The 25,668-nt window shown below is 44.1% G+C and overlaps 1 protein-coding gene across 1 annotated transcript in view; it reads left to right on the forward strand.

Annotated features, from left to right (window-relative positions):
• Positions 1-1,839: 1,839 nt before the first annotated feature.
• The window catches only part of LOC101922999 (ubiquitin-conjugating enzyme E2 E1), a 45,295-nt gene continuing 21,466 nt past the window's right edge, over positions 1,840-25,668 (forward strand). Inside the window, 5 exon segments of the mRNA XM_055803742.1 lie at positions 1,840-2,034; positions 2,176-2,212; positions 2,777-2,841; positions 4,208-4,386; positions 6,539-6,589. Of these exon segments, the coding sequence (XP_055659717.1) occupies positions 1,855-2,034; positions 2,176-2,212; positions 2,777-2,841; positions 4,208-4,386; positions 6,539-6,589 (512 nt within the window). The 5' untranslated portion in view covers positions 1,840-1,854.

The following is a 25,668-nucleotide window of genomic DNA, read 5'->3' on the forward strand; positions in this document are numbered from 1 at the left end:
ACCATGGTCACTTCCCAAGTGTCATTCCCACAGATCAAACTAGACAGGTTGGCTCTGCCAGTAAGCTGCTTTTGGAGGACAATCCACCGAGGCCTAATACGTGGTACCACAGGTGATAAAGGCTGAAGAGGAAAAACCCTCCCAAAACCAAAAAACCCCATCCAAAGACCAGGAAGTGTGACACCACAGTGGAATTCCTCCTTTTGTCAGGGTGACTCTTGGTGTCACTGATGACACACTGCGCAGCCTCAGCCACACCGGAGACTGGGCAGCAAGTCTGTGAGGAGCGAAGGTAGTTTGGGGCTTGCCCCAGGTGAAATGAGGTGCTGCTGAGATGCGTGCAAAGGTTGAGGGATGAGAATGAGGAGAGAGAAGCAGCAGATGCAGACAGAGGTCCAAGGAAAGAGATGAGAGAGTGACAAAGGGAAAGAGTATCCCTGCACGGGTGTCCCCTCCAGGGGTACCTCTGGCTCAGATTATTACTGGATATAAATGGGGAAAGATCAGCGCCACAACCAGATCCTCGTGGGGAGTCACAGACATGTGATGCTGCTGTCCCACGGAGGAGAGGCTCAGCATCCCCAGGCTCTCCTGCTCACTGCTGGCCCAAACGCCCCTTTTCTTCGGGTCCCAAGTGCCCCTAAAAAAGCCACGGGCATCCACGCCGCGACCCAACCTTTAGGGTTTTGTGCCTGCTCAAGCCTGCGCCCTTGCTAAGGGTCAGGGTCCTCCTGGAACGCTCCTGCTCGGGGGCCAGCCTCGCACCGCCCGTCCCGCCGCGGGCACACACCCGGGTCCCACGGGCGCCCGAAGGAAGCCGCGGGGCCTCGGCAAGGCGTCCCCCGGCTGGACCTGGGCCCGCCGACCCCCCCAAGGCGGTGGGGGGACCCACCGTGTGCCCGTCGGCCGCCGCCCGCTGGGGCCATTTTGGCGCCGGGGCCGGGTGCAGCGCCGCCCCACCGGCGGGAGGGAGCCCCGGGCCCGGCCCCGCGGCGGCTCCGGGGACGGGCAGCGGGGGCTCCGGGAGGAGCTGGCCTCGGCTGCCCCCCCCCCCCCCCCCCGCCGGTCGCTATGCAGCGGGGATGTCCAGCTCCGGGATGTCCCGCCGGGCCGGGCAGCCCCCCGTCCCCCGCCGCTCCGGCGGCCTCGGTTTTGTAAGTGAACCCCCGGGACTCCCAAAGCGTCATGTCGTGACAGCGCTCTGTCGAGGCACCAGCCGTGTGCCTGCGGATCACCTCGAGGTCCTCCCGCGGGAGGAAGGATGAAAATACGAACTCCTGTCCATTATCATGATGCGCGGCGGTGACAGTCATTGTATTTTCGGTCACTGAAGACACCGAGTAATTCGATAGGCGATCCCTCGATAGGCTGTGGAAACCGGCGGCACCGAGCCAAACCTGCCCCGGCTGAGGCCGGTGGGAACGCTGGTCCCTATTGTCCCTTCGCGAGTGGGTCCCGCACCTCCGGGAAGAGCCGCGGCGGCCCCCCGGGGCGGGGGCTGCCCCTGCGCCCGCGCGTGGGCCGGGGGCGCCGCGCCGGGTGGCTCCGGCCACATCACTTTTCTCCGATGGGTGGACAGGGAGCGAGGCATCGACAGCCACGATTTCGGGGAGAGGAGTAAAGCGCCTCGCGAATACAATGCGGTAGCAGCCAGCCGGCTGAACGCCGCTGCGCCCTTCCCGCAGACGGGCTCCCCATCATGGGCCTCGGGGGGAGGGGGGGGGGGGGGGGGGGAGGAAAAAAAAAATCCCTAATACTTTCACCATCGGAAAATCGAAGGGGAGCGGGGGGTTGAGGGGAGTCGTGCTGTTGCTGCCAAGCCCGGGATTTTGTTTTCTCTCCCAGCATGCGTTGATGACATCACGAAGTGCCCCTTCTTTGTGTGTCAGTGATGTCACCAAGTGCAGTGTGGGGGACAATGGAATCCTGAACTCCGGGCGAGGGCGAGTGGGAAGCGGCTGCTCCTGCTGCTGGTTCAGGGCTGAGCCGGGGGAGGGAAGGGAGGACACAGCTGCTGCTTGAGGGCTGAAACAGGTGAGAGACGGGAGAGATGCCGGGGATTCCTTCTGGCTTGCTGGGGGGGGGGGGGGGGGGGGCCTTTGGGCTGGGCTTTTTTTTTTTTTTTTTTTTTTTTTCTCCTTTTCCCTTCTCCTTATTGCTTTCCAACTGAGACAGGTGAGAAGTTGCTGCTGCTGCCGGAGGGACAAAGCAGGTGAGGCAGAGGAGAAGCTTTGGGGTTGAAACAGTTGTAAGAGGAGGAAAGCAAGCAGCCTCCCCCCCACAGCCCCCCCGCCGCCAATCCTAATAACCCCCTCTCAACCTTAAAAAAGCAGCCCAGGAGCTTGCCCCCTGCCCAGCCACCTGCCTGGACCGCGTCCCTGGGGGGCTCCCGCACGGAAGCAGAAGCGCAGCCGGGGAGGGCGTTTATCCCTCCTCCCTTGACACCCCTGCCGGTTACTTTCCAGAGGGTCTCCATTAAAAACTCACGTTCCCCTCCAAGCGCTCCTTTTTTCCTTCCCTAGCACCCGCCGGGGGGGGGGGGGGAACGAACAGACGACAGGACACGGGACTGGGGCACTGTAGCTGCCGGGATCCCCCCTCCAGCCCCGGAGCGGGGGCTCCGCCGCCTGCCCCCCCGCCCCGGGGCCCCGCTCCGTGCGAGGCGGCGGCGGGTGGCGCCCCGGCCCCTCCGCCCCGCTCGGCGGTGGGGGAGGCAGCCAGGGAAGCCATTGCCTGTTTAATAGTTGCTGTTGCAGCACTTCCGCTTCTCTCCCAGCGAGAGAGACACGAGTGGCCAGGCCCAGCCGCACCGAGGAGGAGCAGCCAGACACAAAGGGAGAGGTAGGGGGACGGGGCACCCCCCGCCGCCCCCCCCGCCGGCCCCGGGGGCAGGGGCGAGGGGCAGGGCCGGCCGCGGCCCGGCGATGGGGCGGGAGGCGGCGGAGCCGGCGGGGCAGGGGGATCGTGCCCGGGGCTGTCAGGTACCGGCTATGTCCCCCCCCGGCCCCTCGCCGCTCGGCCCTGCGGGCCCGCGGCGGAGGGAGCTCGGCCGGCCCCCCCTGTCCCCGGCTCTCGCCAGGCGGAGGGGCGGCCCGGCGGGGGCAGGGGAGCTCCCCGGGGGCCGGTGGCCCTGGGAGGGGAGGCAGCCGTGTGCTGGTCCCCGGCCCGCCGCTGCCCCGCCGCCGCTCGCCCCGGGCCTGCGGCTGCCCCCCTCGTTCCCACCCTAACTCTCCCGGGGTGCCCTGTCCCCCCCCCCCCCCCCCCCCGCCGTCGCCCCCCCGCCATCATTCCCGACGGCTTCTCGCCCCTCTCGGGTGCGGACCTGCCCTCGGTAGCCTACCATGCTCGCCCTGCTCCCCTGTGCCTCCGAGGCGCCCGCATGAATCCGTGCTGCCTCACCCCGGCACCCCGCTGCCCCCCCTCCCTGCCGCCGGCCTCCCCAGGCCCTCCGCTCTCACCCCTTGTAGGCCCTGGCTCTTCTCTTCCTGACCCCCCCAGCCCCACACCTCCCCAGGACAGACCCGTGTTCCCTTCTTGCTTTGCTGGCGTGCCCCTTGGTGCAGTGGGCCTCGGTGGGTCCCCTCCGTGCACCCCACTCCCTGCTTAACTGCTCCCCTTCATTCCCCCCCCCCCTACCCCCCCAACACTCCATCCGCCGGCAGGGCTTTCCCCACTGCAGGTCGCAGCTGTGCCTTCGGGGTCTCCCCCCTGTTGCCATCGATGCCCCACTTCCATTGCAGTGCTGCCAGCGGTCGCCCCCCAGCCCCGTCCCTCCCGCCTCCCCCACGTGCCTCCCAGGAACCCAAGGGACCAGAGCTGTTCCATTTTTATCTCCTTCACCCCTAGGCTGGATAGTGGTGGGTGGTGATGGCTCCTCTTGCACGTACAGTTTGGGGGAGATAAGAAGGAATTGCTTTGAGCTTCCCTGATCCTCACAGTCATCCTCGTTCCGGTCTCTTCTCTCATTTTGCACTTGCTTTCCGAGAGGAAGCTTTAAAAGTCCCTTTCCTCCTGCTCCTCGGTGTTACTAGTGCAGAGGAGGCTACTGCTCGTCCTGTTTCTACTGTAGGGCCTGAAGAGGAGAGTGAGACATGAGGAGCCTTTAAAAGGCATGACCCAAACACAGAGTGAGATTGTCAGCAGCCTTTCTCTGTGTGTGTTTGTGCTCACTGTTTGTTCCCCACGCCCCATGGTGTCTCCTCTCCAGGTTGGGGTGTGTGGTGGGGGGGTCGCTATGTCGGATGACGATTCGAGGGCCAGCACCAGCTCCTCCTCATCTTCATCCTCCAACCAACAGACAGAGAAAGAAACAAGCACGCCTAAGAAGAAGGAAAGCAAAGTCAGCATGAGTAAAAACTCTAAGCTGCTATCTACCAGTGCCAAGAGGTGAGGCTGCAGTCAGTTTTCACACTGATTCGCTGCTTCTTGTCTCCTTCCTCATTTTATTTTGCTCTGTTCCCCCACTGCTCCATTGCTGCTCCCATTCCTCATCTCTAGCCCTTATGCTCAACCTTTCCACATGAAACTGCCATTGTCTCACTTTTTTCAGTGTCTCGGTACGAGAAGCCCAACTTCTCTGGGATCTCTTGTCTCTCTTCCTGCTTCTTCCTCTGTTCCATCCCAAATATTTTCCTGTCTTTTCTTCCTCCGGGCTGTTATTCTGTCCCTTAATTATTTCCACTGTCTTTTCCTTTTTCCTTATTGGCATCACTTATAAAGATGGTGTGGGATTGGCATGTAGGACCTTAATTCCTCCTCTGTTCCTGGGAGCTATGTGGTCCTGAGTAAGGCGTTGCATTTCAGTGTCAATTTACCTCTCTGTAGGTTGCAGTTGATTTAGAGTGGTGGTGGGGTTTTTTATTTCCACGACTGCTTCGGGGATTAATTGATGTTTGTGAAGGTTTTCAGTTTGCTTGCACTGGGGGAGTGCACTCCAGTACAAGTGGTGTAATACAGTCACAAATCTTTTCCACCAAATGTATTACTGCTTTTCTGTCCGCTCCTCACTTATATTGAATTTTCTGTGTATGGTTGGGTGTTGACTAGAATAAATAATCCACAGCAGTCCACTTTTAGAGCAGAATGTCCACAATACTTGTTGCTTACAGCACTGAGTGGGTTGGTTTGTTTTTTGAGAATGAAACAATTTTTATTCTAGAATAATGTCTACATGGGGGAGAGATGCCTCCATAGAATAGTAATTCCAGAACAGCTACATCAGTCAGTTTTCTTCACCTGGACAGACTCTTGGAGCCACTCAGTTGGGTTTTTTAAAAGAAATTGTTACCCTTTCTTGTTTATTCTGTGTTTCACCTGAAATCAGCACCATCCTGCCTCCAGGGAGCTATGCTGTCAAATGGAAGTTCTCAAGCAAACTTGAAGTACTTCAGTAAGAAGACTAAACCTTCTCACTGAACAACTTTGCCAGGCAGCACAGAGAGGTTATATCTGTAGGTGTCAAGAGTGACCGGGGTTTTATGCAAATGTGCTGTTGTTGCAACCACATTCTCTTTGGCTTTGTAGAATTCAGGCAGTTTGGTTATTCCCGATCTCTGCTCTGCAGGTTTCCGTGGCAAACTGATATAGTGCCAAGCGGTGTTTGTGTGTTGTGCCCTTAACTATTTCAAAAAGAAGATTGTAAACTGCCTAATATGAAAAGACTGTGGTTCTCATGTATGACAGGTGGAAGAGAGGCAGAAGATGCTGGCTGAGTTTGAAGGAGAAGAGAGGCAGACCGAGTGCTGGGTGGGGAAATCTGGAGGGGAAGCCTGAGTGACAGTAATGGGACTTCAGGAAAGGGGATGATAGCTGGCTGGGCGTTTTGTGGCAAAAGCAGCGTGGGCCCAGAATACTCTGGGCAGGGAGGACAGGGTGTTGTCTGAACATGGTGAAGAGAGGGAGTGTCTGGAGTCCTGCGGGAGAGGACGTGGAGATGTTGTGTGGCAGCTGAGGGAGAAGAGAGGGGAGAATTGAAGGTGGCAGGAATGTGCAGGAACCTTAGGAAGAGATATTCACCTTCCTTTAAGTGTCCTTGGGAACGGCGCCGTTATTCACTCCTTTGAGGCAGGTGTTTTTTCTCAGGATAGTGATGGGAAGCTGGGGGAGGGGAGGCTAGTCAGTTTGGCAGTGACTGTTTCTCTCCATCCAGCAGGACAAAATTCCTTTTCAGACTGCAGTTTCCTCCTAGCACTTGGTGCATCACATTTGCAGAGGTTTTCCCTCATTTACAGGCTGGTTGGCGGGATAAAGCAGACAGTCTTTTCCACTGTCCCTGTGTGGTTGGCATCTTTATGGGAGCATACAACAGTGCACCTGTCTGTGTTCAGTGCACTGCGCCTGTCTGCTTTTCTGCCTGTCTCTGTAACAGGATGCCTGTCCTGCTTAGTGTGTTTGGACCGGTGGGAGGCTGCAGCTGAGAGTGCCTCTGTCTTACGTAGTGTTGCAAACTCACAGAGACGGTATGTCTGTAAGGCATATGCGTTAACTGGTGTCCTACACAGTGACTTACCTTTGTTCCTTCTCGCTTTTATTGCCACAGGATTCAGAAGGAATTGGCCGACATCACCTTAGATCCACCTCCCAACTGCAGGTTGGTGTCAGTTCCTTACGTGGGGGGTGGGGGGCAGCAGGCAGGCAGAGGGGGGCTGAGGTGTGCCTGTGTGTGTTGTAGCTAGAGAGCAGAGCAACAACTGTTTAGGTGGCCAACAGTACTTTTTGTGAATGCTTGGATGACATTAGTTTCCAGGTGGGGAGGCCTCCAGTGATTATAAGTGTTTTGATAGAGGTATTCTGTTTGTTTTGGGCATTGTTTTGGTTTGGGTTTTTTTTTTTAACAATTGCATTTCAATTTGTTATACTGCTTTGTGTGTATGTTTCCAAAACTGGCCTATAAAGAAGAGTGTGAAAACTTTCTCCTTGTTTTGGGTTTTTTTTTTCTGGTTTATAAATGTAATGCCTGATTGCACTAATCTTAGATAAATAAGAGACCTGCCAAAGAAACAGAGAATAGTAAAATGCTAACGAGCTTTTTAGCTCGGAGAGTTCTGTTGTGAACAGTAACTTGGAGCAGAAGAGAACTGTGAATTTGTCTCTCAGTGGGTGCTTTACAGGAGCACGTGTTCGCTGATGAAATAAAAAGCAGGGATATTCTGTTGGCCTTTATAAAGCAGCTTGTTTTTAAGTGTGTTTTTGAAACTTGTACCATTTGTTTAAAACATCTAGCAGGTTCATTTGGTTCATTGCATGGTGGCCTGAGCCTCTTTGCGTTTGAAGAGGAGACAGTAGTAGTGTAAAATACTTGGTTGTGCTTATTTATTCAAGAGGAAAGTGGCTTTTGCTCCGGTCTGTGTTCACCGTAGTTGCTAAAGCACAGCTTTGTTCCTGTCTTCTTGCTGTGGCTGAGGTTTGTGGTCTTTTGATGTTGGTAAGAGCAGAAATCAGAAAATTCTGTTTATAAGTAACTATTTAAGTTGGTATTTTTAGTATTGAGATGTCACCTACAAATGCATATGAACCTTTTCATTGAAGCTTTTTGCCTCTGTTAGTCTGCAGGGAGACGTTAGCACAAGAGTTAGCCTGACAGGTCCAGAGCCATTGTTTTGGTACCAGTCCCAAGGATCATAATTAATGAAAGGAGTGATGGGATGAGGCATATGAGTAGTGGTTTAGGCTAATACTGAGATTTTTGTGTTGTTTGGAAAATAACCAATGAGCTCTGAAATCTTTAGCTGTGGCAGTAATAGTTAACAGAATATTACAAGAGCTTCTAGCTTTTGGGCTGGAGGTGACTGTCCTGCCTGCATCCTGGCTCTGTGTCAGGATGAAGTCCACATGCTTTCCCTTCCTCCTCCTCCCATAACCTGATTTTCATGGGAAAGAAATCCAGAAGCACAGCTCAGAAAAGCACTGTGGCTTGTTCTCGGAATAACTGAGTCTGGATGATCAAGGTGCTGGGACTGCAGTGTGAACTTAGCTAATCTATCCAAAAGTTGTGATAGTATACAAGTATGTCAGATTGCAGGTTTCATCTAAAGGTTGATGTAGATAGTATTAGAACCCTAATTTGTCCTTGCTTCAATTGGCATTATTCACAGGTAAAGATGAGCTGGCAGACTACCTGTCAAAATAGAATATGGTTTTGATTTTTCTTTTTTTAACTACATAGACCATTGAGGATAACATGCTTCAAGGCCCGCATAGTGAGTTTGTGTTGTTTCAGCCTTTAAAAGTATTTCTTATGGTAAAAATTAGTTCATAGTACAAGTAATGATGATTAATCTTTGCCCATAATGCAATTACAAGTATTCTGTATTCATTCCAACATTCAAATGGGTGACAGTGAGGGCTGGCTGGCAGTTCTTGCAAATAATACATGAAACTGGTGTAATTGTTATGGTCTCTTAATACCTTGATAAGTAGGAAAACATGAATGGAGGGGTTTGTGCATGTGTGTGACCAAAGGAGTTTTGGTATTGCTCATCTTGGGGTGAAGTCATCCTGCTTCAGTAAAGATAGTGTTGAAAGTGAAGGAGAGCAGCTTTGCTTATGGCTAATGAGGTTCCACTTGCACAGTCAAGCACTGAGTTTGCTTCTGTAGCAGCTGGTTTGTGAAAGGGTAGGCAGGTGCCGGTTGCCACAACAGTGAGATGAGTTTCAGCTATCGCAATTATGGGGAAAGTTCACCTCTTGTGGAAAAAGGAAATAGTCAATTTGTGATTGTGAGGAGATTAAGCAAGTGAGACACCCGGGTTGCTGCATGATGTTTATGGTTGCCAAAATTTGCTCTGGGGAAGCCCGCTAAGAGTGTCGCTGCTTTTTTTATTTATTTATTTTTCTTTCATACGAATGTTATTAGTATGCTGTGAGGGGGGGTATTAAACACATAGTTCCAGAACTTAGTTTCAATTTCCTGCCTTCGTGATTTTGATTAGCCTCACCTTTCCTCTGACCTTCAGCTCCTCATCTCTTTGCTGCATTTGTCCCTCTACAGACTTTTTTCAGGTGTCACTGGCGTGGAGGGCAGTCCTCCCTTGTTAGGCATCTCACTCTCTCCTGCAAGACTAATCTCAATATTTACATATTCAGGGAGCTATCTATGATACGAGGTATTTGGCTGTCAACTTCAGGGGTGCCAAAGTCTCAGAAGTCTCGTTTGAAAATGTGTGTCTGAAACTGTATCCTGTGTTATGTTGGAAACATCATATTCTTTTTTTCTGCTGGACTTGTGTTCGTACACTCCTCACCATGATCTTTTTCTTTTCCCCTGTTCTGTGCCTAGCGTTTGATAGCAGTTTGTTGTTGGCCATGCTTTAATTTTTGGCCTCGTTGCAAAGTGCTGTTCTTCTTCCAGTCTTACTGCAGTAATGGGAGTTCAGGATATTTAACACATCCCAGAGCAGCTCTGCACAGTGAAAGAAAAAGCTTTAGGTTATAAATGAATTTTAGTAAGAATTGGCTTATTCTTGCATATAAGATGCATATAAGATGCAATTATGAATAATGAAAACCATTTTATTTCAAAGAAAATAGCTTATAAACTAATCAGTTTCGTTTTTAATTTTGTAAGTTGCAGTGACCCTATTTTAGTGTGTGTAACCTACAGATCACCTGTTTATAAAAACCAAACAAAAAAACCCAAACCAAAACACACAAGCAGAGTCAACGCCCTGTGATTGAGCAGCTGTGTGGTTTTTACATATATGTGGGTAATATGGGGGGAAGTTTATCCCAGAACTTCCTCTCCCATCAGTAGTTTCCTTGCTTCTGATTTTTTCCATAGCTTGCCTGTGTCTCCCAAATGCTTACCTGTGCTCTTTATTTATATATATATTTATTTATTTATATATAAAAGTCAATCTTTTATTGACTGCTTCTCATTATCTCTGGTAGTCCCTTTGCCCCTCATATCTCCTTCCCCGGGTGGTGATTTTGACTTTACATAGGCTGGTACAGTTACTTGTACAAAGGTGCAGAATATGTGCATGGAAACACAGTCTGGCCTGCATTCAGAAATTAGATTTTTGGACTCAAAGGTGTTTTCCAAAAAGGTAGATTTAATACTCGTCACAAATTTGTGCGTTCCTGATGGAGGTAATGCTGTCCTCATAAGTGGCCTAATGTACTGTATGTGTGGTGTTTGGCTGCTACTGAACGATTCTTAATCCTCTGCATCTTTTTCAGTAGGCTGGCGCTTTAGAGGCCTTAACTTCTGTTGTCCACAAGATGATTTGACTTCTGATATTAATACCAAGTTTTGAAAGTTAAATGTGGCTTTCAAGTTCAGAAGGTGGTTAGTGGTTAGTATGAGTTGGGGAATAACTGTTTAGGCTTAGTATTTAAAATCTTTTGAGAGAGTACCTGGTGATTTCTTCTCATACTTTGTATTATATCAGAAAGTTATAACTCTTGTTCTGCAACTCAGAGAAGGTACCTGGAGACTTTTGACTTCTGGTCTTCTGTATATGTTGTTGACAGAGGAGTATGTCATGTCTTTGTTTTGGGTCGTGGAAGTCTGTGTCTGCAACTGTCTGCAGATGTCAAAATACAGTTCCATCTTGCTGCATAGGCAGACCTGATCTTTGTTTGTAGATAACACTTGCAAGAATTGTGCCAAAGCTTGCCTTCTGTCACTGATGAAGTTTCCAAAGCTTTAACAGAAGTTAATTAAAGCTTTAAGTACTGTTTATTCTCTTTATGTCATTTATTTGACCTCTGTATCTAAGCATCTCCTGATAGTAAATCTGCTTATTGCTGTCAGGTTATGAAATAAATGTTTTTTCCCCATTTTAGGGATGGGGAGCTGCAGCATGCAATAAACAAGTGACTTGTCCAAGGTCACACAGGAAGTCTGTGGCAAAGTGGAGAAATGAATGTAAATCTCCTTTGTTTCAGGCTAACTTGCAGCTGAGCTGTTCTGCTGGAACTGTGTGCATCAGTTGCATTATGAGCAGGGCTTTGAATTTGTGCTTTATTGGGTGTCTGGTATTGACTGTATGTAAGCATGGTAATTTAATGTTATTTTTCCCATCTGTGTAGAGGGACCAAAATGGATATTAACAAGAACTAATGTTTTTTAATCTTTCTTACCCAAACTGAAACAAGTTTGTCTCCACATGGCTCATTTAAGTCCGTATAGGCAAGACCAGCTGCTATTTAAACAAAAATAATTTTCAAACCTTTACTGAAGGAGGTATTTGCCCGAAGGCTTACCATCGCTTCGGAGTAAAATGCTATCACAAATTCATTATTTAAATAATAATAAAATACAGTTGTGTTTTCTGGCTCCTTCAGCCCAGTTTTTATAAATTCACAGAATAAGGACCAGATCTCCCTGAGAGTCTTGTGAAAGTTACCTGTCAGCACATAATAAATATATGTCTCCATATAGATGGTGGGGAGAAGTGCTCTCCATTATAATGTTTGGAATATTAATAGTTTTCAAAACTTTGCAATGTGGAATTAAGATTTCTTGGCTAGAGAGAAGTCTGCAAAAAATGTGTGGCTCAAAGGCAGTTTTGAACTCAATAGTTTCGTATTATAATTAATATATTTCATCTACATACCATGGAAGTCTGGCATTTGTTTTGATTACATTTGATTTTGTAGTGCTTGTAAATTTTTTGCAAATGTATTTTCTCAAAACCTCCAACTCCAATAATGCTTTAGGTGCTTTTGCTTTTAAATCTAGTGTATTATCTAAAGATGGATTGTCACTGTTAAACTATAATAACAGTGTTGTTTTTATTATTTTCATGCTTGGAATAGTCCTTCCTGATCACAGCCATATTCTAGCATAAATTTTTTGGTCTTACATTTTGTAATTTTTTTTTTTAATGTACGCACTCAAATTATTAGATCAAGAATGACACAAATGCTGGGGTTTACTTCCTTGTAGAAATAAAAAATGCAGGTCACATTTAATGAAAATTATCAGCTTACAAACGTCATTTAAACACTTTTTTCTTTTTTCTACACACACACACACACACCCCGCTCCCCGTGTTGTTACTGTGAAATGGGAGTGTTTTCTGTGAGAAGTTTCCAGCTGTAGGATAGGAAGGACCTTCATAATTAGTGCTGCATGTAGTTGAAAAATATCTTTTGTCCTATAAACTACCTATAAACTACCAGTGGTTCAGCATTCCCTCCCTGCTTTGTTTGGCACATGATCCCTGGAGAAATAACTCTTCCTTTTGAAATGGTGTATTAACCAATTTAGAGATTCTCTGCAGCTGTGTATGGTCTAGCTTGCAAACCATAAAAATAATACCATTTCTACACGCGGTGAATTTGAAGTATGTGTAGGTAGCAGCTCCTGCAGGCGAAGTCCTCTGCCTGACGTACTCAGACAATAGCTACACAGGAGCAGCTTCTTTACTGTGGATTGATTAGTTAATATTACAGGAATTCACCTTTCAGAAGATATTCCTGCTTTTATTTGTTGGCTGCCTTTAAAAATCAGAAATGTTTTGATGGCCAGGCTACTCGGATGCTGTGGCAGGAGCTGGCTGGATGCTGTGGTGGATTTTGTTTGGCACATCCTGGTTCAGTAATTCCCAAATGAACGGCATTCTGTGCTCTTGCATGCCAAACATCGGAACGATGAATCTTGAGAGCGGCTGTGAAATTGTATCATGGCTAAGAACAAAGAGGATTGAAATCCCTTCTGTGCACACTCTCTTGTATACCACTTAATTTTATTATTTGACTTTCAGCTTTGCTGCCCTTGGAGGGCACTGTGCAACTGTGTTTACGATGCTGCATTTATGTTTTATCTGACAAATTCTAATATTTCCTCTTGGTTATGCAGTCTTAAGTTTGGGTTTGTTTCCTTTGTATTCCAGCTCTGCTTGTCTAGATTTTTATATTGGAGCAATGGGTTATATGTCTGGTTTTCTTTTAAGAAATATACATGATATGTGTATGGTACTTTATAGACATAAACGAGAAGCACTGTGTGTGGAGTATTTATACTTTAGGGGCTTGAATCTGTCTTGTCTTTTTGTATGAAGACCAAATTATCCACAGAGAACTGGGGACTGAGAAAGTGATAGGAGATGGTTTTGCGTTTGAGGATTTCAACGAGGGCAGGTTGCTAGGACTGAGAGCTTTGTGGTTTCTGAAGAATGGGTTGGTCTTGAAAGCTGGTAAGATGCCATCTGACAAGATGTTAACTTTGGCCCTGCTGTCTAAAGGGGTTGTGTTGGGAATGAAGTTGACTTACCTGCATGGTACAAGTTATGTCAGTGGATTAAGGTTATCGATGAGTTTGTGCTTGGGAAAAGTTCTGCAGCCTCTTGCCTGCGCTCCTCTGCAATTGTACATGAAAGACCAGCCTTCCATACAGCACCTCTCTAAAAGTATTTAATGTACTAAACAAAAAGAAGATATAATTTTATATGAATGGGTTAAGAGGTTATTGCACATCTGTGCAGACTTGCACACCACATACAAAGTTAAGGGCTGTGCTTTCTCCACCGAAGAAAGTGCTTTAAACTCAGTTAAATTAATGATGTAATTTAGTCATTATAGTAGAATCTTGCCAATCTGCACATCTATTTGAATGAAATAAGTTTATACTTATTTTTCCCTCTGAGGCTTAACAGTGGAGGTCTTAAATACTGACTTCATTATTTTACAAGATGAACTAGAGAACATGTATTGTCAAGTACTATAAATAAACTACAACTGTCAAAGTAAACACTGTAGGCTCTGGAATTCAGAGGGATTTTCTTGTTTCTTGTGCCAATTTGCAAATTTTAGCAGCATGCAGTTGGTCTTCTAAGGCATTTGTAGAAAGTGTAATGGCTACTACAGTGCATTTGATAGATATTTCCTGTGTGGGAGGGGCTAATTGATGTTACCAGGAGAATATATTACAGATCTGTATGCTTAACTTCAACATCCAATATGCAATGTTCTTTATTAAGCTGGCACTCCTTGGGATGGGAAGTGGGGTAGAAAAAGGGAGAGTGGGGCATGCAGACTGTATTTCAGGGCAGGTGTGGTGTTTGATTCCCCTCATTCCCTCCAGTCTCTTCCATTATTTCACAACTGAGAATGAAGATCAGGTAAGATTAAGTGGAGCTGGTTTGAGAACTGGGTCCAGGCCAAGTTTTGGCCGTTCATTTGTTTAAGAGAAAATACAAAGTAATTGGATTAAAGAGGCTGTATGGTTAATGATGTAGAGTCCTGTTAAATTTCTTTGCTTCTGTGTTTCTGTGAATCAATGCAGAATTCAGGTCTTGATTCCTCCAGGGGCTTCAAGTTTTAGAGTCAAAAGTGAGTGTAAACCAAATTAGATCAACCAGCATGTTAAGTAGTTAAGTGCATGTTTTGCACTTCCTTTGTATCAGTGTAAACGATTAAGAGATTTCTCAGCTTTCCTTCTGAAGCTGCTGGACTTGCTGGAAACACAGAGAATCTTCAACTAGTACTGAGAACTGTAAATGCAATAGCAAATGTCGTGGGCTAGAGGGGAGGTACTTTCTGGGACAGGTGAGCTGCTAATATTCAGTGCTCTTTCCACTGTGAGCATCTGAGCAATAGATTTTTGCCAGTGAGCTAATTCCAGTGTCTGTTATGGAGGAATCAGGAGAGGGGTCTTGAGGTCATGTCTGTCTTTTGTCTTTTGATGCCTAGGATCCTGCAGAGAGTGGCACACAGGAGTGAAAAGACTCCCAAACATTAAAAATTAATTCTGAAATCTGAAAGTGTCCTTTCACAATAGGTCAGTTGATGAAAAGAAAATAATACTTCTGGTATGGACTGAAAACTGTCACAGTGTTTGGAGACAACAGCAAAGCTTCAGGCAGTACTGAGTGTTATACAAGGAAGCTTGTCAGGGTAATGGTCTTAAAGATTTTCTTCACTGAAATTTTATCATCATAATATCTTCACTGAAATAATATCTTCACTGAAATTTTAAGGTGCTAATTTAGGTGATTGTTGCAGATCTGTCATGCTTGATATTTTCAAGTGGGCAACTATAAACTTTGTATTCTGAACAAGTATAGACTGCTCTGAGAAGCAGCGTATAAGTGGTGACAAAAGCACAATATATTTAATTAAAGCAGTGTTTAACTGTTGCAGATGGTTTTGAAAGATTGCTAAAATGCACACAGTTGTAATGACATAGTTTTAAAGCAATTATATCAATACTGTTGTATACCACAAAAGGTCATTTCATCAGAAGATTCTGAACAAACTGATTGTTGTAATACTATATTTGCACATTATTTCCTGTACATCTTGGTAACCTTTTTAAAGGAGATAAATTAGATGATGCATGCAAGCATTTATAGTTTGTGTCCTTCTTGACTTCCATGTAAGTTGTTTATCAATAAGAATTATCTAGGTTTGGTTTTGATGGGGTAAATCTTAATTTGAGAATCTCATCAAATTTTGTAGTGCCCTGACTTGTGATAAAAGTATTTATGCCTACTCACACTTGGAGGACTGTGGGAGAGAGGGAAAAGACTGAAGGCTTTAAATAGCTGTGCCAAATAAAATCTCAAAATATCATGAATCTGACTAGGGTTCTCCATTGCATTAAAGTTGTGGTGATGCCTTCCTTCCTACTTAAAATTGAACTTCAAGAGCACCCTCGTGATGCAGAAAATCTGGCAAGAAGATGTGTAGCAGCAATAAGAGTGACCTAGGAGCTGTAGGACTTGAATGTAGCTAGTGTTAGGCCTTCAGCTGCCCTGCTGCCTGTCTTTTAGCTGCTTCCCAGGATTGAAATCTCCAGAGAAATTTTAATACTTCCTTTAGAATACTGTTTTTTCTATCCCCTCACTCCCCTTAGGAGGTTAATCAGATTGCAGGTATTGGTAAGACTGAGAGAATGAATGAGTTCAAGGTGGGGAACAGGAAAGGACATAAACCCACTTGAGGCAGAAGGGTGTTACATTCCTGTGGACAGCAAGATTGTGCAAGACATTAACAGTGACTGTAAGGGACAGCAGAGAGAGATGGCCCATCAGGGTGGCTGAGGCAATTTTGCCCTGGTTGCTGAAATAGTTACAGCAAAGGTGGAAGCAGAGACAGATTGATTCTTTTTCTGCTTCAGCAATTTAGCGCCATTTTTTTACTGCCTTCTATAAGGAGCAGAAGAGACGGGGCATCCTCCTCATGAATGAACGGGGAGGACCATCCATGGGCCAATCTCTTCTCAGGTATGAGTGAATTTTAAAAACAGGCAAGCATGCAAGCTGTAACAATAGTTTTTGCTGTGCTGCTTGTATTACACTCCCACCTGGGAGACAAAATATTCACATAGCAATAAAGTCAGTGCACTTACACAATCTTACACTGTTTACAATGCTCTGTAAATCAAGGTGGCACAACCTACTATACCTTGAAGAATACACGTAACAGGTGACCAGCTGTATCTTTGCAGGCCTCTTTGAGCCACTGCATGAGCCACATGCAGCTCTTGAGCCATGGATTAATCTCCTAGAATTACGTGAGTGAGAGAAAAAAAATTGGGGGAGTGATAGTGGGAAAGGCAGAGGTAGAAATGGAGGGAAGGGGCAGAAAGGGGAGGGAGAAACAAGTAAGCAAGCAAAAATGATAGGAAAGTTCATAAATTGGCAGAAAGGGGACGGAGAAACAAGTAAGCAAGCAAAAATGATAGGAAAGTTCATAAATTGCTTGAAACTCAGTCAATCCTGATCAAGTAGACTAGTATTAAAGATAGGAAGTTGCAGATTTAATTTGTTGAAGGCCCTGTGGACCTGCATCTCCCAAAGGAGTACACCTTGCTTTTGTAGCAACTGGAAGAGAAGTGCAGCAAGGGCTGTTATTTAGTAAAGTCCGTAATACTAGAAATAGAGATACAAGAACTGTTAAGAGGCTTTTAGAACAGATTAAGTCCTTCTACCCAGTATGCGGTGGAGTTCTGGAAGCTGTTTCTGCAGGAGATTGTGGAGGCAGGTAGTATCAGCACACTCAAGGATGGGTTGAACCAATTTATGGACAAGTCCAGAAAGAGACACAGAGAAAAGTCAGGGATGTATCCTTTAGCACCCCTAATCCAGTGGCTGTCGATGCTGTGGGAGTACAAGGGGAATGGACTGCAGATAGTGGCCGCAGTCACCTATTCTCAGGAGTATCTGCTCTTACCACTGCCAGGAGTAAGGTACTGAATTAGGTGACCCCAAGTGGTCTTTTTGCATTCTACAGGTACCCACAAAATGACCTCCTTCCCCCACCCCATTGTCCCTCATTCCAGTTCACTAAATTCAGTCTCTCTTCTGTTTCTTTGTTCCACTTGACATTGCTTTTAGCCACGTAAAATGTCCAACTTGAGCCCCTTATAGAACTGTTCTTGGCTCTCCTATTTTTTGTTGTGTCATTTAAAGCAAGCCCTTGTTTCCTGCCACTCAGCCACTTCTCTTTGCTTTCACGAAGGGTTAACCTTCATGGGTTTGTCTTGCTGAATTTAGACTGTAAAATTGTCAGGGCAAAGGGCTTCTTTCATTTTTTTTGTCTTTTTGCAAAGGGATATGTAAATTTCCAGCTATGTTTAAATTTTCTTTAATAATAAAGTAGGCTTAGTCCTTGGGCTTGTAGATGTCTCTGTATCCCCCCTTCCCCCCAAAAAAATGAAGTTTTGCTTATGTTGCAGCATTGCATTTTTTTCCTTATCTGATTGAGGTAAATAAGTGAGTTGTTTTATTCAGCAGCTGTTGTATTACCTTGAATATGTGATTTGGTTATTTTCCAGTTTTATGCACATCAAGGTTATCACAGCTGTTACTTTGTGATACTACTACATTGTAATAGGATAATTTGTTTTGAGATATATTAGTGTTGGGGGCTTTATTCTTCCTGAATAGTGACAGAGAAATAATAAAGGTGTCCAACAGCTAATCTCTTTCTTCGCCGTTTTTGTGCTCCTACTTCACCTTCCACCTCAATAACTAGGAGGACTGTAACTATTTGTTAGGGAAATATTCGTTAAATTGCAGAGCTATTACATGTGCTGAGACATTCTAATTTAAAGTACTTCAGTAGTCAGTGTATGTACTCCTAATGACTATAAATATTATGTTACATTCGAGGCTTTGTAATGTATCAGGTATGTCTTGTACATTGTTTTTCCACAGGGAATGCAAATTTTCTAACCCATAGATGATGCAAGCTGTGCTTTCTCCATTGTTTCACAAGGAGTTTTGCTTTGCTTTTCATAGTAGAGTCTTATTTATGCGGAGGTGTAAAGTTCAGACAATAATTCAGTGTTGAGACGGTTCAGGTGGATGTTTCGCTGCAGTGCTAAGTAGCGCGGAAGTAGCCATTTAGGACATATTTAGTAACTAGTACTGGATTTTGTTGGGAAAGACTGAAAAATAGGGGTTGGATAGCAGAGCCTTTGCATGGTTAACACCTTGTAGTGGGGATATGATGAACTGGCAGGGTCCAGCCGTAAGCTGTAACGGTAAAGGGCTGAGGCTAAGTGGGGACCTGCTTCGACCTCTGTCGTGGCTGGCTGAACAGCTGGATGGGATTTGTTAGTTATTCAGGGCTTGGCTTAAAGAGAGATAAGAAGGAGTGCTGCTGATTGGGGTCTGGATCTGGGAAGGAGACTTGTTTGTTACCCGGTGAAGTCTGTTCTGTTTGCAGTGGTTTTCACTGATTCGGAAGGAATGGGGGGAAAAAAGGACGGAGCTAGGGTTGATGGCTGAACTACGACGCACTAGGAAAGAGTGAAAATATAGGGTGGGGTTAGATGTGACCCTTAAAAGCAGAGAACAACAGGGGGGGGAAATGCATTTTGCCAGATCCCTTTCCAGCAGTAAACCTGGCGGTCTCTTGCACAGGTTCTCAGCTCCCTCTGTACTTCTTTCCTAGGCTCTCTCTTCATTACAACCCAATGCATCCCAAGTCACTGGCGTGGTCCAGGTTCTGCAAAAGAGAGCTAGTGTGCCTGTTCTGGCCTGTGGAGCTGGGCTTCTTTCTGCAAACTATCACAGGCTTGTAAGGAACAGTGGCTAGTGTCTTCTGCCTCCTCATCGTGCCGAGCTGAGCAGGTTCTAGCCACTGCGCTGATCCTTCACCAGTAAGCCATTACATCTGTCAAAGTCTGCAGCCCATGCCCACAGGGAACTGAAGAGGCAAGGTTGTCCTGTTGACAGAAAGAAAATGTGGTATTAAAAAATGAACAGATAAAACCATTCTTGTTTTATTAATTTACTTGCAAATGAAGTAGAAGTGATCAGCTAAACTGCTGCATGTGTATATAGATTAATTTTTTAAAAATTTGCTGAAGTATTTGGATCGCAAATCAGAGGAGCTTGATGAAAGGGGAAGAGGAAGGTGGTTTTGAAGTACATAAATGGGCAGTTGGGATAATCCTGAGTGCAAGGTAACATAAGAATTGACATTTGTCATCTTTCTTTCGAGTACTCTTTGGTCATCGGAAAAGTATATTTTATTGTCTTGAAAGGTTTCTAGTCAACAGGATGCATCTAAACTTCACTTTGGGGTTATGAGGACATTTGACGTGCAGTAGGTGAGCCTATATGAGCGTTTACATAGCACATGGCTTTTTCCCAGGCAAATTAAAGAATATTTGGTCAGTATTTTTACAAATCTTGGTCTCATGTGCACATTGAATGACATATCTAGAAAGTCATCTAGTTGCTGTTTCAGCAAATGGTTTCTTTCCAGAGAGAAACTCTAGTTTTCTGGATATTAAAATAGTAATGGAACTGCGACGTTTGCTTAGATTGGCTTTCCCAGAAAATAATGTGTCATATCCTAATGACACATTAGGTCAAGTGCTAAATTTCAGTTCTTGCTGGAGATAGTGTCCAGAAATAAGTGGTTTTCTATGTCCCTGTTCGTATTACTGGAGTTCAAGGTCACTACTAAAGTTGTGAGTTTTAATGTACAATATGTATTATTTACGCATTCTTTCTTAGAAAGTGCCAGACTCTTGACTGAACTACATGACCACCTTACTGTTTTATGTATAGCCAGTGACTTTTCTCAGCTGGTTAAATGCAAAGAGGGCAAGCTTTTCTTTTTTTTTTTCTTCCTTTTGTTATTTAATATGCTGAGACAGCTGGATGAAAGACTGCATCTTGCTTTTGGATTCTGAAGGAAAGATCTCTCTTTTCCTTTTTAGTGTGCTGGGGTTTTATATAGCATTATTCTGTAGTAGGGATTATATAATATGATTATGAAGTTATCCTCCCTTCCAAAGGGTCGTATATGTCATCTCCAGTCAGTAGAGAGAAGCTTACACTTTTGACCTTTCTGTCTCTTTGGACACATTAGTTGTTGGACATAGTGGTGCTTGTAAAATTGCTTAATTGTTCCAAAGAGATCATTTGTACTTACTCTGCTATTGCCGTTTGATGCTGTCTCTCTACACACTGCCAAAAGCCCATGGTATGTTACGTTTTTATTGTTATGTAAAGCAGCTGTAAAACAAACAGTGTGGTTGTGTAAGTGTATTTGAAATCTTTGCTATTGGCTACTTCATTTTTTCCCTTTGTCTCTTAACTTTTATGTTTATAGTTTTGTCACCACAGGGAGCTAATGAAAAGCAAACATATAGACTGTTTGTTTAAAAATAATAATAATAATGCCATGCACAGTTTCATGTTGCTTCCTTATTCATATTTCTTATCCTATTTCACAATATAAGAAAAGCTAGGGCATGCTGTGCTGGGGTGTTTTTTTGGTGGGAGGATTGGGTTTTTCTTGTCTTCTCCCTGCGCTGGTTTGACTTTTACGGTACTTTGATTTTAGGACACTTCAACAATTGTAGAGCAAGTGAGCATACAGTAAGCAAAAAAAGGAAAAAGATAAATGCATGTGCAGCAAGACATTTATCTAGATGAGGGGAGGTCTGTTGAACTGTTCTGGCTTTTTTTTTTTAATACTTGCATGCCTGTAGGGAGTCAGTCCTGTGTGCATCCTTAGCACATTCACAGGATTATGAAAGGTGATTTATGTGTTCAAGTTTCTCTTTACAGGTAGTACTGAAGAAAAGAAAGGCTTAAATTATCCTATATTTGTTGTTCTTTCTGTACCTCTTTTGGTATATAGTGGAACACATGTATTGTCTCACGAGTAAAATTATGAAATGCATATATTTATTAAGGGTCTGATTTTCAACGCTAGCTGTTGACAGTAAGAGTACTTGTTGAGATGATGAGTCTCTTGATCATTCTTTGCCCTTGTGGGAAAAGTGTGTAAAAACAGCACAACAGCCACTGGGCAGCCTCTCTTATAATTTTTCATCCACATCAGTCGCAGCTGCCAAGACATTTTTAATAGAGAGTTTTTCGTAGTTTAAGCTGTTTTTCTACTTTAATTGGAGCTTGCATAGGTTAGATCCTGCTTTCCACTCCATTCAGAAAGATACCTGAACTCAGTCACCACTGAGCCAGAGCTGCCTGCCTTCTGTAACCTGTGCTGGGGAGGCTTTACCTACTTGTTGGGGATCTGCTCTACTTGGATTAAAGGAACAGAAACAAACTATAAAGATTAAAAGATGCTCAGGAGGGGAATGTGTACTTGGATTTTGCCAGCAGTTAAAGGTAAATCCCCTTGCAGTAAGGAAGGCTCTAAATAGCGCCTCTTGATAATCTGTTTTGCAGTAGGTGAATTGTTCAAGAAGAATGAGAATATAAAACAGCTGCCAGACTTCAACTTTTAAATAAATGAATTAGATTTTAGCTTGGTTTTTGTTTTGCCCACCATTTCATTTTGCAAATCATGAGGTAATTCATAATTTACAAATTTTAAAACCACTAGATAATCTGTACAACAGCTCTAAGGCAACAGCATTGCATCAGATCTGCTTTTTGCTGGCGGTGTGTTTTGAGCATTGCAAACACCCCTTTTGCATTCACTTACCAGAGTGCAGTTGTATTTCTGAGAAAGCAAAAGGTTTTATTTTCTTTACTTTTCCCATCCCAAATGTGCAAAAATAGTTTGTGTGGAAAAGAATTATCGTAAGATCAACTTCCCATTTCTTCAGCATTTAACTTGACTTGCAGAAGTTGACAGAGTACACATTTTCCTAAACTCTGAACATTGCATCACCCAGGAGACACACACATGGGAAACTCTCTCCAGTGCGGGCAAAACAGACTTCAAAGGTAACACTGACTTGCCACGGTTAATCCCAGTGGTAATAAGGGTAAGGCCAAACTTGTTGTGACTGAGAGCAAAAGGTGTTAGCTGGGATCAGTGCTACAGTATTATATATGCTTTTCATCATTTTGTAGCTAAAATTATAACATAATTCTAGATCTGCCATTATGGAAGACACTGTAAGGGTGTGTGTGTTCTGAACAGATATCTAAGCAAAGGGGTTGAAGTAGGCCAGTTCTCTTATCGGTCCTGGATGGTCTCTCTGCAATTCTGCAGTATTTTTGCAGTAGCAGTAGCTGTTCATTTTAACTGCAACTGAACTGAATTAGTACAGCTATGGAGGTGTGTAGATTGCATCTTTATATACATATATACTCAGATCTTATATAAGAAATAGTGTGCACATGATTAGAACTAGATATAACTGTACCTTTCTCATCCACGTTTGTTAAAAGATTTATCACATTTTTGGAAAACTCAATCTGAATGTCATCATGCTCAATTAGGACACCTCATTTTGTATTTCACCCACCCGGGTTTCCTTTTTCCACCCACTCCTTCTGTCAGCAAGGAAGAACTAATTGTGCTCTTGTGGCCTTGGCTAATCATAGCAGACTGGTGGCTTTCCCTCAGTCTTTGCAGAGTTTTGACTTTGAAAAATGAATGTCTTAACTGTGTAAGAACACTTCAGTTGTTTCATAAACTGGTCCAGTGTTGAAAATATACCTTCAAAAAAAAATCTGATCCAAATGACTTGTATTGTCAGTAAGAGTTTCTCAACTCCAGAAACTTCTTTTCAAGTCCTGAAAGCTAGTCACATAGAGCTGATGCCTTTTCACCTGCAACTAATGTATATTAATGATGCCAGTGTAAAGATTAAGGAGCCCATGATACTGCAAAATGAAGCATTGCAATGTAAGCGTATTTTTCCTCAAGCATAGTGTCGTTTCCATTAAACATAAGAATAACCAGATTATTCAAAATTAAGAGGCTGGAGTCCTCATTTAAGTAGCATAACATAAAAGGACTGATCTTGGACTTCTCAGACCTGTTGGTTTTGTATTTGTCCTGCTGAATTACTATCTTGTTGTGACTTTCAGTGCCTAGCCTGGGAGAGATGTTGCGCTATAGTCATGCAAATATCTTTCAGGCATGCTCTATGCATACTTGCCAGGTCGCTAAGTTTCATACAGAAACTGCCAGAATTCTGAAATAAGTTTTTTCCTGCATTCTGTGATTTCATTTGGATGATTTGATACTAGTTTGGATGGACCAAACTGCAGCAGTGTCTTGGTCATTGGAAGGTGAGGGAAGTTGGATTTGGGTTCAGTAAGCCACAGTACAAGCTGGTGTTGGATCTGAGGGTGGGGAACCTTTGCATTTAGGGATCAGTCCTATGGCTGAGGTAATACAAAAGCTCTGTAGTTTCTCTGAATTATCCTTTTCTGTCCTGCAATAACTAAATGAAGCAAGATTTCCACTGAAATTGTAACACCAATGTCATCAGTCTATAATCTGGTGAAGTCCCTCTTTTATAAATCTAATGCCTCTACATAAAGATAACTATTTTATGAAAAATCCCTATTGTATGAAATGTTTTGGTTGAAGTAATGCTTGTGTTTAGTGCAGCTTTCACCCAGATAATGGTGGTTATATACGAATACAGAAGTACACCCTTCCTGCAAGTGCACAGAGATGTCATTGCAAAACTGTAGCATTGATCCCTTTTAAGCTATTCATCCATGACCCTGATGATGGCATCTGAGAACTTGCTTGTGCTCACAAACTAAGTTGGAAACTGTTGACTCTAACTGTTTCTACAATGAGGTTTAAAATAGTATGCTGAATATGTGTGTGATATCAGAGGTTCAGGTGACATTACATGATAGGTTCTCTCTCACGTTTTCATTGTCCCTCTCCCTCACTAGCATCTTCAGCTATATGTGGTATATTTCATTTGGTTAGTTTGTGGTTTGGTTGTTGGTTTTTCTTTCTTTCTTTCTTTCTTTCTTCTTCAAATATGGTGTAGCAGTGTCAAGTAGGGGACTGTTTTTTAATGCTTGTAGTATTTGTTTTCTCATGTTCTCTCATAAGCCTCTTGCTCAGAGCTCATCAGTTTGAGTTTCTTCTGTGAAGATGATGTTCATCTTTCCCTCATTCTCCTAGTAGGCAGGCAAGTTTATGCTGTCTGGAAGAACACAGTCAGGCTGAAATACTTAAGTCATTTAACTGCTAGCTTCATGCTGCACTGAATACTAGTGTAAAAGAAAAATTGGAAACATCTGCTTTCTTTTTCTCATAACAGAAGAACAAAGAGATATGTTCTATTGAAATCAAAGGTGGCAAATATAAGAGTAATAAAAGGGATGTATTGTATGTGTCTTTCACACATATAATTAGTCTGTGGAACTTACTGTCACAGGAAATGATCGAGGCCAAGAACATAACAGAATTTGAAATGGAATTGGGTAGGCATGTGGCTATTTTGAATGTTCAAAGTCAGTCTTACTAGTTATAGTGATTTTGGAGCAATATTAAGCCAATGCTCTTAGGTTTAAGCAAGTTTATCTTGAGATGTTGTATCAGAAGAGTGTGCTTCTTTTGTGTTCTTTTGAATTAAACTTGCCTATAGACTAAAACTTCCTTGAATTCTGAGCATTGCATGGAAATCTTCTTGTCCAATCCTGGCTTGTCCATAAGCATTTTTCTTCCTCCCTCCTTCCACATATGCACGTACACACCTGTCTTAAATCTCTTTGGGACTGGATATTCTCCTCACCTATTTTCTTTGTCCCTTTCTGTGCCCCATTTTCCACATGCCTTTCCGTATCAGCTTATCCCAGGAACAACCGTTGTGCATCGTGTCTGATCAGTTTGCAAGGGAATGCCTACGAAAATGACCTACAAAGTGAGCAATAGAAGCTGAAGACTTATGAATGATTAATACCTACGTAGAGCAAGAGCCACAGCGTTGATTAAACTTGAGTATGCTGTGATGAGTGAAATCACTATATTTCTGTAAAGGAAGTGATCATGGTAGCAGGCTCTTTACCATGCCTTGGCTTTTTAATAAGTGGCACTTCAAGTTACAGAATTAATTCCACAGAGTGGAAAAATATCAGGAGTGAAGTAATAACTATGTTAAAAGGTTTGACTACTGTAGTTGACATTTATGCCTGCAAATCTCGACAGGGCTTTAAACCACACAGCTCCTACACATTGGGGCCAGGGAGAAGAAATATCTTCTTGATATGCTAAAGCTTTATTTAAAAAACCCAACCAAACAAAACCCAATAAACCTACGCTTGTAAGTATCAGGGAAAAAAAAGGAAAAAAATAGTTGAGGAAAAGCATAATGGAAATAATAATTAGAAATCCCTGGACATTAGCCAAAATATTCCTGGTCTTCCCATGTGGCTTGAAAGAAGAGAACTTTAAAATGTCGTCTCTACAGGAGTTCAGCTCTCTGCGGAGCTTTGTGCATTCCTTTGTAAGGTTCTGCTCTTCTGTAATTATCTAAAAACTAGAGTCAGGTTAATGACAGAAGCAAAGCTT

Source organism: Falco peregrinus, chromosome 5 (assembly GCF_023634155.1).
Source record: "Falco peregrinus isolate bFalPer1 chromosome 5, bFalPer1.pri, whole genome shotgun sequence".
NCBI lineage: Eukaryota > Metazoa > Chordata > Aves > Falconiformes > Falconidae > Falco > Falco peregrinus.